This window comes from Procambarus clarkii, chromosome 18 (genome assembly GCF_040958095.1).
Source record: "Procambarus clarkii isolate CNS0578487 chromosome 18, FALCON_Pclarkii_2.0, whole genome shotgun sequence".
In the NCBI taxonomy this organism is placed as follows: domain Eukaryota; kingdom Metazoa; phylum Arthropoda; class Malacostraca; order Decapoda; family Cambaridae; genus Procambarus; species Procambarus clarkii.
The window spans coordinates 26093783-26108782 of record NC_091167.1 but is presented as its reverse complement, the minus strand read 5'-3'; the positions used below and the strand labels follow the sequence as shown (position 1 = coordinate 26108782).

At 39.1% G+C, this 15000-nt stretch overlaps 1 protein-coding gene across 12 annotated transcripts in view; it reads right to left on the bottom strand.

Annotated features, from left to right (window-relative positions):
• gem (transcription factor CP2 like gemini) overlaps nucleotides 1-15000 on the bottom strand; it is a 90008-nt gene that overhangs the window by 10907 nt on the left and 64101 nt on the right. For 10 of the 12 annotated variants that reach the window (XM_069326387.1, XM_069326391.1, XM_069326390.1 and 7 more), the window contains one exon: nucleotides 9777-12234. In XM_069326387.1, the coding sequence (XP_069182488.1) occupies nucleotides 12112-12234 (123 nt within the window). In that variant the 3' untranslated portion in view covers nucleotides 9777-12111. Of the gene's footprint in view, nucleotides 1-1797; nucleotides 1935-9776; nucleotides 12235-15000 lie in introns of those variants that run through there. The other 2 variants (XR_011229040.1, XR_011229041.1) reach the window with 2 other exon arrangements.

Below are 15000 nucleotides of genomic sequence, written 5' to 3'. Positions count from 1 at the left end.
TGGTGGGGTGATTGTGTACTCTATATTTTGTTTACCAGCAGCAGTCTCCTATTATCTCTTCCTTTGTATGGTATGGCCATTACCTCTTCACCTTGGGTAGAGGATGCATGGCTGTTGTCTCCCTTGTGTGGTCTCCAGGACCATTTTTCTAAAACCTTGGGGCTTTGCAGGGGTCTCTTAGAGATTTCATCCATCTGAGCCCAAGGTATAGACAATTGAGCCTGTGTTTATAGCTGGGACTCTGCTTACATCTTCTGGTTGTTTAAGGTTGCTGTTGTTTGAATGGGCATCATCTTCCAATTTGATACACCTCTTTTATAGGCATTAGGCATGGTTCTTGGCACTGCCTCTGAGCTCTTGTCATTTTTGTCATTGGACTTTGGGGCATTCGGGGACACCGAGGCGGGTATTAGTACCTCCACTCTCTTTGCTTTTGTGGGGATTTTAGCTCCATTCAGGGATGAAGCTTTTCCTGTGGCACCCACTAGCAGGTGCTTTCTCAAAGGTCTGTGGGTTCTTCAGGTTGCCACTTTTTGCGGGTTGCTGTCTGGACATCTCTGATGGCAGCGTGGGTGGCCGTGTTCCAGTTCCTGCTTTGTGGCTGGGACCATGCCTTAGGATTCGTCGTGGTTTTGGTTTTCTGGCCCGGTCTGTCCTTGGCTAGTAGTAGTTCCCCTTCTTTGGGTTCTTTATCATGCCACTTGCTATTTTCAGTTCTTGCTGTGCTTCTCTTTCACCCCAGCTGTGTCTTTTTTGGGTCTGTATTGGTACCAGGGCATCTGTGTTTCAATATTCAGTGGGGCCTTGTCGGTTTACCTTTAGTCCACTGTTTTGGAGTGTATCTGGCCCTTGTGGGTGTTTAGGACCCTTCAGCAATGGCTCTGGCACTTGGCTGTGGTTTCTGAGGTGTAGCAGTGTTATTTTTTCTCCAGTGACTGAGATGGAAGGATGTGTTCCTCGTTGCTCACTCTTTTTGTTCTTGTTGGGGTTCGGCTTCCATGAGACCAGAGGTTTTCACTGAGCCTTTGGTTGGATTTGCACTCACTTTTTTGGAGTCTGCCTGTTCATCCTCTGCATGATGCTTCTGGCATACTGTTCTACATTTGTACTAATAATGATGTTTGTGTCTGCACAGAGATGATTTGCATCATCTTGCAGCATTTTCCTTTTCTAAGCTTTGTGTAGGACAAGGGAGGGAAATCATCATACAACTTAGAAGTGCATTTAGAGAACACCCCCAATATATGTATGTCTTTTTTTTTTATATGAGTGGTGCCTGGCTTCTTGTGGATATTTTCTTCTGCTGTGGGCAGAATTTGGGGAGTTTGTCTTTGATGCATTACCCGAGCTCTCACCGGAATGCTCTTTTGTGTCCTCACCCCACTGTTTTACTGCTCATCTTACAATACAGTGGGTTGGGAGGTCAGTTGTGTGCCTTCTACCTGGCCTGTTTCCAGGTGCATCACATCTTTGAATTCAGGGCTTCAAGTTTGAGCAACTACTTTTCTTCCCTGCAAGATCTTCACTGGCTTGTTAAATGGGGGTTTAGCTGTGTTGATGCCTCCCTTGCTGTGGGATGTCCCTTAGTTCCAGTCCTTTCATGGAACAGGACTTTTGGAGACCTAAGTTCTGCAGTTTCTCTGGTTTTCCAAGTTCCTTCCAGTTTAAATGTTTTGCTTCGCCTCATTCAACTGGTCATTCTGGTCCTGTGGGTATTTATTTTGTGGATCCTTAGTCATTTCAATGGTCCTTGGCATCCTGTTCATTCTTTTGTATGATGCAGGTCTGGGTATTTGTCTTTGGGGTCCTACGTCCTCTCCTTCCTCAACGAGTAACATTTTAGGCATCCAGCTCTTCGACTTGTGTCTACTAGCTGAGGTTCGTAGTTCTTCCTCGGTTGACTGGTTTTTGGTTCCTTGAAGTTGTTCTGGAAGCTAGAACACAAAGAAAAAATTTCTGATGGACAGACAAATGAGAGCTGTAATCAGAGGGACAGACAAATGAGAGCTGTAATCAGAGGCAATGTATCACACTGGAGAAATGTTACTTGCAGAGATCCACAAGGTTCAGTTCCTGCAACAGGACATTAATATTCATTATCTATATAAATGATCTACCAGAGGGGATTCAGTTACATGAATATATTTATAGCTGATGCTAAGTTATTAGGGAGAGTAATGACCTCTCATGACCTTCAAAATGACAAAGACAAAATAAGTGAATGGAGCAATACATGGCAGATGAACTTCAATGTAAATAAATGCCACATAATGCAATGTGTATTAGGGAAGAACAGGCCACACAATCTATAAATTATGTTACAGGATACTAAAGCACTTTGATAAAGAGAGAGAGTTGGAGAGGTTCTGGATAGTATACTGTCACCAGAGGATCACATCAAAGGTGTTGTAAGAGGAGCCTATGGCTATGATAAATTTAAGAATCCCATTTCCATATATGAACAGAGAAATACTAAAGATACTGTTCACAACATTTGTAAGACCAAAATAAGAACATGCAGCAGTTGTGTGGTGTCCATATTTCAAGCACATCAATAATCTAGAAAGGGTTATCTTGAGGTTATCTTGAGATGATTTCGGGGCTTTTTAGTGTCCCCGCGGCCCGGTCCTCGACCAGGCCTCCACCCCCAGGAAGCAACCCGTGACAGCTGACTAACACCCAGGTACCTATTTTACTGCTAGGTAACAGGGGCATAGGGTGAAAGAAACAATGCCCAATGTTTCTCCCCGGCGCCTGGGATCGAACCCAGGACCACAGGATCACAAGTGTAGCGTGCTGTCCGCTCGGCCGACCGGCTCCCCAGGGTGCAGAGACATGCTACTTAATGGTTTCCAGAAATAAAGAACACGAAAGAGGCTAGAGCTATTAAAAATACCAAAGCTGGAAGAGCAAAGAAAAAAAAAAAAAAAGAGGCAAAATGATCACCATACAAAATAATGACAGGAATAGGTGGAATTTTCTAAACCCTGTAAAACTCTCTCTCTTTCAAACTCACACTTGTTCTCACTCTCTCATACTCTCTTGTATTTTATGCAGACAACCAATTTATAGTAATGAACTAAATATATCTGTGGCCAGCCCTTAAATGGTATTGTCACGCAGAAAAATTTATTTGTATGTATATTGGTAAGAGAAAACCCTCGCTATTGGATGGCCAGAGATTTTAGTCTTGGCTATACATACTTGAAACTAAGCAAATATTTTTTGAGAAAGAAAATTAAACATTAAACCAGTAGTAAGAAATTCACCATTTCTTTTTTTAGCTCCGAGTGTTATCACACAAATTCATGCTTGCAATGTATACAAAGAATACAAATTTTATACCTTATTTTATATTAATATATTATGAAAAATTATGAACAACAAATGTCACGAGGGGCAAGGCATCATTTAAACCATTCAAGTATCTGAAACCTCTGGTAGCTGTGCTCAGAAGAGATAATATGGGATGTGAGTGGCAGAATGTGTAAGGGAAGTGCAATTCATACACAAAACATTATCTCCACATTTGCTCGAAATGCAATTGACCACTGACACTCAAGTCATTTCATTATGTGTAGAGATAAAAAGAAAAAAAAACACATCCCTGTGAGGTACTGCGATGTGTGATCAACACTTTACAACTGCCATAAAGGAATAAATTATTATTTATCCTTACCATTCCTTTAACACTGAGGTCTAAGAATCTCTCTCATTATAGGAATTATTTCTTTTCAACATAAAGGTAATTGAAAGTAAATTTTTTATATTTTATATGAAGAGCTATACAATGTCTTTTTTTTTTTTTACACGTGTTGACTGAAAACACCCACACACTTTACAAGGCAGGTACATGAATACCTAGGTAGTCTATCTATGGCATCAGAAATTCATATTTATCTTCAATATTACAATTGTCTAAATATAAATATATGAAGCTTACAATGAAAGAAATGTGTTCTATTTATAAATTGCCACTTTTAGTACTGAAAAACATCTAATGTGAAGCCTACGAGGTACTGTATGTACAGGCAAGTCACATAATACAATGATAAATTCTTTTGCCATTCATGCATTTTTGGTATTTGAGAACATATTTGTGGAAAACATTCATGGAAGTCTGTCCATTAAATTTTTATTGAGGTAAATGATGAACCACAGGAAAGTGTGTACTTTGTAATATAATTGTAAGTATTTCATGCCATTTTGGCACTGCAGTGCCAATTCTGAGAACCTTCCAAAACCACATCGACTCTTACGTGACTAATACCTCAATTCTGCCGCTCAAATTAACGTTAATTCTTTTCATGGTAAATATGATTTTGATAATTAAAAATTATGGTAAAAATTTAATAAATATTTTAGTTAAAACATCATAACACAACATGTCAGATATCCCATCCCCTGCCCCCCCCCCCATCTTTTTTTTAATAGTTGCTTGAACATAAATATGACTAATAAACTAGCATTGGTACTGTATGAATACAAACTGAGATCATATTATGAAAAAAATGGACTTTTCTTTCACTTTCTCTGCTTAGCTGAAGGATTCATCTGGGACTTTATATATATTTCCTAGTTTGTCACATGTTTATAAAATATAAATTTATATATATTATATCATAGAACTGACCCATGTCGGTTACAATCTTGCACAAAACAAGTCAGAAATCACAAGATCTAATCAACGAAGCTATAATATGAAGACAAGTAAACTTATAAAAATTCATAAATTTTTCTCATATTTATCTATCATTTAGGTCAGTTTAAAACAAGACATATTGAAAACATTGTCGAAATATTTATGTATTACTATTTAACCACAGAAGCCAACAATTGCTGGCATATTTTTATTTCTCTAAAATTTTTTGCATCCTTTTAATGCTTTCTTATCCTTATTTAGTCATCGTATTCGTGAGAAGGCACCTGAATTTAATCCGCATCTCAAATTTTCACCTGTTTAACAGATTAGGGACATCTAATTGTACAACTTTTTAGGTTCAAGTACTGTGTGTGTGTGTGTGTGTGTGTGTGTGTGTGTGTGTAATTACCTAAGTGTAATTACCTAAGTGTAGTTACAGGATGAGAGCTACGCTCGTGGTGTCCCGTCTTCCCAGCACTCTTTGTCATATAACGCTTTGAAACTACTGACGGTCTTGGCCTCCACCACCTTCTCACTTAACTTGTTCCAACCGTCTACCACTCTATTTGCGAAGGTGAATTTTCTTATATTTCTTCGGCATCTGTGTTTAGCTAGTTTAAATCTATGGCCTCTTGTTCTTGAAGTTCCAGGTCTCAGGAAGTCTTCCCTGTCGATTTTATCAATTCCTGTTACTATTTTGTACGTAGTGATCATATCACCTCTTTTTCTTCTGTCTTCTAGTTTTGGCATATTTAATGCTTCTAACCTCTCCTCGTAGCTCTTGCCCTTCAGTTCTGGGAGCCACTTAGTAGCATGTCTTTGCACCTTTTCCAGTTTGTTGATGTGCTTCTTAAGATATGGGCACCACACAACAGCTGCATATTCTAGCTTTGGCCTAACAAAAGTCATGAACAATTTCTTTAGTATATCGCCATCCATGTATTTAAATGCAATTCTGAAGTTAGAAAGCATTGCATAGGCTCCTTGCACAATATTCTTAATGTGGTCCTCAGGTGATAGTTTTCTATCTAGAACCACTCCTAGATCTCTTTCTTTATCAGAATTCTTTAAAGATTTCTCACATAATATATAGGTTGTGTGGGGTCTATGTTCTCCTATTCCACACTCCATAACATGACATTTATTAACATTAAATTCCATTTGCCAAGTGGTGCTCCATATACTTATTTTGTCCAGGTCTTCTTGAAGGGCATGACAATCATCTAAATTTCTTATCCTTCCTATTATCTTAGCATCATCAGCAAACATGTTCATATAATTCTGTATACCAACTGGTAGATCATTTATGTACACAATAAACATCACTGGTGCAAGAACTGAACCCTGTGGTACTCCACTTGTGACATTTCTCCATTCCGATACATTGCCTCTGATTACTGCCCTCATTTTTCTATCAGTCAGAAAATTTTTCATCCATGATAGAAGCTTACCTGTCACCCCTCCAATATTTTCCAGTTTCCAGAACAACCTCTTATGTGGAACTCAGTCGAAAGCCTTTTTTAGGTCCAGATAGATGCAGTCAACCCAGCCATCTCTTTCCTGTAATATCTCTGTGGCCCGATCATAGAAACTGAGTAAATTCGATACACAGGATCTTCCTGATCGAAAACCATACTGTCTGTCTGATATTATATCATTTCTCTCCAGGTGTTCTACCCATTTAGTTTTGATTAGCTTTTCCAATACTTTCACTATTACACTTGTCAATGATACAGGTCTATAATTGAGGGGGTCTTCCCTGCTGCCACTTTTGTAGATTGGAACTATGTTAGCCTGTTTCCACACGTCTGCTACGATTCCTGTACACAGGGATGCCTGAAAGATCAGGTGAAGTGGAATGCTGAGCTCAGATGCACATTCTCTCAGAACCCATGGTGAAACGCCATCTGGGCCAGCTGCTTTGTTCCTCCCGAGCTCCTTTAGCATATTTTCCACTTCATCTCTAGACACCTCTATCCGCTCTATGTTGTTCTCTGGAATTCTTATTGTGTCTGGTTCTCTGAAGATTTCATTTTGTACAAACACACTTTGGAACTTTTCATTTAATGTTTCACACATTTCCTTTTCATTTTCCGTGAATCTGTTTCCCATTTCCAACCTCTGGATATTATCCTTTACCTGCAATTTGTTGTTTATGAATTTGTAGAATAGGCCCGGTTCTGTTTTACATTTATCTGCTATCCCTTTTTCAAAATTTCTTTCTGCCTCTCTCCTTACTGCTATATAATTGTTTCTCGCATCTTTGTATCGCTGGTATGTTTGGGGGTTTGGCCTCTTCCTATACTGATTCCATTTTTGTGTCTTTTGGTCTCTTGCCCTCTCACAATTTCTGTCGAACCAATCCTGTTTTCTGGTCCTGCATCTCTGTTTTGGTATGAATGTTTGTGTGCCTTCCTCGTATAGTTTTAAAAATTTGGCATACATTTCATTTACTTCCCTGCCTAGCAACAATTCTGTCCAATTACACTCATTAAAAAAATTTCGAAGTTCCCCATAGTTGCCTCTCTTTAAATCGAGTTTATCAACTGTTTCAATGTCCCCATTTTCTTCTAGATGATATCTTAAAGCATATTTAATGTCTAACAGGACGTGATCACTCTTTCCCAAGGGAGGAAGGTACTGGATGTCAAAAATCTCTTCTTCTTTCCTGGTGAATACTAGATCCAGTACTGACGGTATATCTCCTTCCCTCATTCTTGTGGCTTGCTTTATGTGTTGATACAAGAATGTCTCCAGAATGAGGTTCACAAATCTGCATGTCCAAAAGTCCTCCGTTCTTGCTTCATAGGCCTCCCAGTCTATTGCTCTAAAGTTGAAGTCCCCCAGTATCAACAGTCGTGATTTATCTTTATCTGCTTGTACAATAATATCTCTCATGACCATTATGAGGCCCTCTCGTTTGTCATCCAGTTCTTCCTTTGTCCACGTGTTGCTTGCTGGTGGGCTGTAGGTATTTACAATTATCAGGTTATCATCCTGATTCCAGACCTGCAATGCCATTATGTCAATATCTCGAGGGTTTTCAAATATTAACTCTTTTACCTTCAGGTGTTTTTTCACCAGTACAGCCACTCCTCCTCCCTTCCTAGTTTTCCTGTCACGTCTCCAAACTGAGTAGCCTCTTGGGAATATGACTTCATTTATTATATTTCCTTCAAGTTTCGTTTCTGATAATGCAACAATATCTGGGACCCTAAGCTGGATTATATCTTGCAACTCCAAAGTTTTTGACCTCACTCCATCTATGTTGGTATATACAATTTTCAGGAACATGTTCCCTTTTCCTTTGCTCTTTACTCCCCCTTCCACTACTGATCTTGTTGCTTTGTTTTTATGTGTGTGTGTGTGTGTGTGTGTGTGTGTGTGTGTGTGTGTGTGTGTGTGTGTGTGTGTGTGTGTGTGTGTGTGTGTGTGTGTGTGTGTGTGTAATTACCTAAGTGTAGTTACAGGATGAGAGCTACGCTCGTGGTGTCCCGTCTTCCCAGCACTCTTTGTCATATAACGCTTTGAAACTACTGACGGTCTTGGCCTCCACCACCTTCTCACTTAACTTGTTCCAACCGTCTACCACTCTATTTGCGAAGGTGAATTTTCTTATATTTCTTCGGCATCTGTGTTTAGCTAGTTTAAATCTATGACCTCTTGTTCTTGAAATTCCAGGTCTCAGGAAGTCTTCCCTGCCGATTTTATCAATTCCTGTAACTATTTTGTATGTAGTGATCATATCACCTCTTTTTCTTCTGTCTTCTAGTTTTGGCATATTTAATGCTTCTAACCTCTCCTCGTAGCTCTTGCCCTTCAGTTCTGGGAGCCACTTAGTAGCATGTCTTTGCACCTTTTCCAGTTTGTTGATGTGCTTCTTAAGATATGGGCACCACACAACAGCTGCATATTCTAGCTTTGGCCTAACAAAAGTCATGAACAATTTCTTTAGTATATCGCCATCCATGTATTTAAATGCAATTCTGAAGTTAGAAAGCATCGCATAGGCTCCTTGCACAATATTCTTTATGTGGTCCTCAGGTGATAGTTTTCTATCTAGAACCACCCCTAGATCTTTTTCTTTATCAGAATTCTTTAAAGATTTCTCACATAATATATAGGTTGTGTGGGGTCTATGTTCTCCTATTCCACATTCCATAACATGACATTTATTAACATTAAATTCCATTTGCCAAGTGGTGCTCCATATACTTATTTTGTCCAGGTCTTCTTGAAGGGCATGACAGTCATCTAAATTTCTTATCCTTCCTATTATCTTAGCATCATCAGCAAACATGTTCATATAATTCTGTATACCAACTGGTAGATCATTTATGTACACAATAAACATCACTGGTGCAAGAACTGAACCCTGTGGTACTCCACTTGTGACATTTCTCCATTCCGATACATTGCCTCTGATTACTGCCCTCATTTTTCTATCAGTCAGAAAATTTTTCATCCATGATAGAAGCTTACCTGTCACCCCTCCAATATTTTCCAGTTTCCAGAACAACCTCTTATGTGGAACTCTGTCGAAAGCCTTTTTTAGGTCCAGATAGATGCAGTCAACCCAGCCATCTCTTTCCTGTAATATCTCTGTGGCCCGATCATAGAAACTGAGTAAATTCGATACACAGGATCTTCCTGATCGAAAACCATACTGTCTGTCTGATATTATATCATTTCTCTCCAGGTGTTCTACCCATTTAGTTTTGATTAGCTTTTCCAATACTTTCACTATTACACTTGTCAATGATACAGTGTGTGTCAATGTGTGTGTGTATGTGTGTGTGTATGTGTGTGTGTGTGTGTATGTGTGTATGTATGTGTGTGTGTATGTATGTATGTATGTATGTATGTATGTATATATGTATGTATGTATGTATGTATGTATGTATGTATGTATGTATGTATGTATGTATGTGAATATGTACATGCATATATATATATTTATTTATTTATTTATTTATTTATTTAAAATCTGAAAAATTTATATGCAATCATAGCAATCACTGTAACGTAGCAGATAATTGACTAAAATTGTACGTTTTGTGAAATACTGTAACTCAGTTATTATTAACAACATGATAAAGAGGACATATGAAGAGGAGAGGCAAATAAAGCAACATTACAATGTGTATCCCAACACAATGTATTTGCCACATAACTCTCTGCTACTCTATAAACAACTAAAAATTAAAAAATAAATCTGGTTACACCATAATTTGAAAACAATTTTTAAATTTCATAGAAATAAAATAAAAACATTTTAAAATGCATCAGATATATAAATATTTAACAGATTTCCTAGGGAGATGTTCCCTAACATAAAATACCGCAAGCAGCTGTACTCGAGTCCATTAGTAAACAAAGAGAAAATTGGAATGGTTTGAGTACAGTCAGTATGAATGCTGAGAAAATAATTTCAGTTTTTAATGATTGTTAATGGTTTTAGTGCAGTCAGTATGAAGAATGAAAAAAAAATTGTATGCTATGTATTTACTATGAGTACTTTGCTATGATTGGTGATGGTTTGAGAATAGGCACGATGAATGCTGAAAAAATTATTTTTTGTTTTAATTACTAATAATGATTTGAGTACAGTCAGTATGATTATTGACAAGAGAACTATGTCTTTTACAATTGATAATGAGAAAAATGTGAGTGAACAAGAGTAGACAGACTACAAAGTGATGACAAAACCTGATAAAGACAAGAAGGTCAATGTGAGTGTGAGCCGTGCAGTAACAAACATGTAGAGAGTCGGCTTGATCCAGTTTGTACAATGCAAGAGACAATATTAAATATGAGATCTGTCATTAGCTTTTCCTTATAATGATATCCCATTCCTCAGTAACTTTGTGAAACCAAAGTTGTGCATGGGTTTTCAAAGGAAGTAAACTTGCTTAGTTAACAGTGATTACCATTCATGCCAAAAACTAATGGGTGGTGGTAAACAGCCATTTTTGTTAGGTTACAAAAATATTTAGAAATTCTGTGTATCTCACATTGCTTGGTTGTTGGCATGGTTATCAGGTAGTGCTAATTATAATTATATCTCATCCAATCCCATAAATTTGTCTGAAATTGGATGCATGAGTATTAAAGAATAATGTATTACAACAATATAAAACTCTGATGTCTAAGATAATTCTACATAACAGAGGTAATGTACTTATCCAATGAACTTCACTGTGCTGCTCCACATAAATTCTGATGAAATGAAGCATGAAGCAAAAATACATGCCATTTGAGATGATATATGAAATACTTACAAAATATATGGTAATACAAACTGTTTTGATTCATGTTTTATGTGCATCTGAATGAAGTAAATGGGAGCAACAGCAGCCAAAGACTGTAGGTGAGGTGATCTGACACAATGAACATGTACAGTACTGTGAGTGACACGATGTTAGTTCAGAACTGCGTCAAGATATGACTGTAGTCTTTAAAGAACATTCAGTACTTCCCTACTTTGTACCAGGGAACATATAACAAATCAAATTGGGCAGCTAGAATTACAAAGTGAAAATAAATCTCATGAACAAATATTGCACAATCACTCTTATTTCTGAGTAGAAAGAAGATTTATAGATGGAAAAGCAATAGGAAACATGAATTGAAAAAGTCTACTTCACTGCCACAGGAGAATGAGAGCATTAGATTTGATAGAATTGATACTTCCCCAATATTCAATTAAAAATATTGTTCCAAGTTAAACATCTATCACATAAAGTAAGAAGAAACTTTTCTATTTGACAATATAGCAAATCCCCACAGATATGGTCTTCCTGAATGTAATCTTACACTGTGAAAAACAAATTTGTCCGTAAAGATCAACAATCTGATATGGTCTATTTTTACTCTGCTAATAACTATAAATATTTTATGGAATAAAACAAGACATGGTAAGGTACTGGACAGGGTGATCCACTGTAATATCTACACTCTTCAGCATTGTCTTCATTATGTAGAACAAGGTTTAGTGTCTTTATAAACCACTATTCACACACAGATAAAGAATTTTTGTGCAAAACTGAAGTTTTGGTGGAGAAATCTGCACTACCATTTCTGATGTAGAATAATGTAGTTCATGTCTTACAAAACTACACACGCAGAAATTCTTTCATTTACAATCAATTGTAAATTTTGTCCATGTGTATGGGGATCATGGAAATGTACCGTCTTCCAACAACACACAAACATATAATTACTGTTTATGCAAATACATACACAACCTACTCTCATACAAAATGCTCTCCTTCATAAAAACCTCTATCTGCAGGGGCTTGCCACATTAATGAGGCACTGAGTTTCTCTTCAAAGTACACTAAAGTAATATGACATGCACTCAATACAGTACAGTACGGTACAAAAGAAAAAAGAAAAACAAATGTAGCTGACCTTTTGAATTAAATCCCATGTGGCAAGATTTACCAGCTTAAATGTATGAACCTATACTAAGACTGTGGAAGATTGGGTTGACTGTTGTTTATTCTTAATAATAATCTGAACCTTTCCCCAGCAGTATCTTGTAGCACCTCAATGGATAGCATGGATTCCTCTGCCATGTTTTGCACCACCTGTAATGTAAGACATTATGTATTGCAGCCTTGGAAAACAAGGTTTACTCATGTTTTAACCCTTTCATTACTATGAGCTTATTAGATCATTTGAGTGTTGTGTACCAAATGTCTTGAATCATCATTATTATTGGAATTTTTCTTGGAGCCAATTTATAATGCGAGTGCTTAATTTCATACCAGTTAAATCATCCGCTATAAATAGATGTGACTAGATTTGATAGATTTGAGTATTTAAATAGATTTGATTCTATTGTCACTAGACAATAAGGATATAATTTCTAAGATTGCAATTATTTGTGGCTGTGAGCAGCACATTCAGAAGGTTGACAGTGCATGATAATTGCAATAAAATTGTGCACAGTACACAATCAAGATGTGACATAATTAGATGGATATGATTTTTATGATAAATATTTAGTAAAAATGTAGTCAGGATTAAAATAATTTGAACCTTTTGCTGCAGCATCCCAATTCCTCCCCCCCCACCCCCCTTTCCCCCCAGGTCACCAAGGGTTAAAATTAAGCATTGAGTGCAATACAATGCCCTTTTTAGGGGACAGCCTTCAATAGCTTCCTAGTGACTATGTGTTGCTACTGCAGAGCCTCAGAGTTCTATGCCAGAACTCTGAAATCCACACTGACCTACTGAAGCCAGTACAGTACTAGAATCCAATGCACTCTCAGGGTGACAATAGCTTGACAATCAAGAGATCTACCAAAAATGTAGGAAACCAAGCAGAAACCTTAGGTAAAATAAAACAAGCTACTGCTTAAAGAAAATAAAAAATTGGGAAAATAAGGCATACGATAGTTTGCTGTGGGTAAACAATCCTCATCTTAATATGCCAGCCACCACCAGACGGTATCCTATGGCACCAGATGGTACCATAAAGAATCCTGGTTCACCACCTACCTTGCTCATGAGCCGGAAAAGACAGGACAGGAATGTTGAGTTACAAGAACACCCGTATTTTTGGTTTTGGTGCCAACACCAGCACGAGCACCACCAACATGGGCGCCAACATCACCGTTCCGCCGTCTTGTGTTAGAACTGCGAATGGGTATGCCAGGAAATGAGGCTGTTATGCGTTGTATAGGCTTACCACGAACACTGATGTCGAGGGTGCACTGTCGTCATCGTCCTCAGTGCGTGGGACTATACTTGCGTATCCACCCTGGCAACCACATGCATCAACCTTTCTGTCGGCCAAGCAGGAGCCGTGGCGACACACAGAGAAAGAGACAAGTCAACCAAGTACAGGGGAAATAGATCACTGGTACAACTTCGTTCCAATAGGATACGAGACCCATAGGTCCATGGGGGACAGAGCCAAGAAGGTTTCTTAACCACTGTGCTGCGCCAACCAAGAAATCTTATTCTGAGGCTGAAACTGAGGCTCCCCACAGTTGTGGGGCATGCAGGTTTTTTTTTTCAAAATAGCAAACGATCACTGGAGGCCTCAGGCATCCATTTCGTACCCGAGTCTCCATTTCGTACCCGAGTCACCGTGCGCTAGTTTGGAATCATACGCTATACATACGAGCACTCGAGTCACTCTGTACATCCCCGATGCACCTCAAGGCGCTCCGCGCAGTGCAGTGGTTAAGAAGATAAAAAAAAGTACTCTTGCTAATGCCATATTCAGCGCACATGACACTTCTTGACACTCTGCTCTCCACCTTCTTAATTAGTTCAACTTTCTTCTTAAGTGTCATCACTGACCTCTTTCTTTTATGTATCCTGCTAGTTGATGGGCCCATAGGGGTTCAGCCTACGGGAAGCTCAGGCAACAGAGCTGCAAAGCCAGTTGAGCCCTTGTATGAGAATGTCAACAAGAGGTAATAGGGCTATAACTGGACCCCTGAGAGGTGTACAAGCATGGGGGCCTAGAGGAGAACCACCAAACTACCTTAAAGGGATTAATAGTCAAACCAGGCAGACCACCTCCAAACAATAAACAAAAAGAAAAGAAAAACCCGGGAAAAGCACAACCACAACAGGAGGAACAAGAAACATGGCCGCCGCATCGGTAGTCATGATGCACAGCAACTTGAGCCCCAAACCAACAACAACACTTCCTATCCAAGGCCAAACAATGGCCACTAAACCCCAGCTTTCCCCAAGGGCAGGGCAACTGCCGAGCAGCAGGAACCCCCTACAAAAGTGAAGCCCGAAAGCCCTAGAGAAGGGAACCCTAGAACCCAAGGGTATTACTCACAGGGCAATTAGGGAGGACAGCCCTAAGCACATGCATTCCTCAGTACACTATGTTACTCCTGGCCATCACCCCACAAACAGCAGGAAACATCACAAGGGCACAAAATCCCTCTAGAATGTGAGGCCAGAGTTGACAACCACCCCAGAACACTTCAGCCTTTGAACTGAGGTGTGAGTAGCCGGCGCACAGGTCCGGGACTTTCCCCTCCCCCTACCGGGAAGGGGGAGGGCTGCGCAGACAAACGGCGTGGCGCCGGTGAATGACAATTACTTGTTTGCTTGTTTTCTTTGTTTTCCTTTGGGGAGTTCTGAATCTCTGTTCAGTCTTGGGTTTTTTGCAATTTCCTACCATGTGGGGTTTGTTTTGGGATGCCTACCTTTCTGGGTGCCTAACCCTGCTCGATGGCAAAGGAATACCCCCCCCCCAATACAAGGGGATCTCCTTAAGACCTAACACTTAGTGGGCCAACAAGAGGCTTAGGGCTTGTGCAAGAATATCCCTGAAAAACAAAATGCTCCCTGTACCTCTCTGAGGCCAGGTTCCA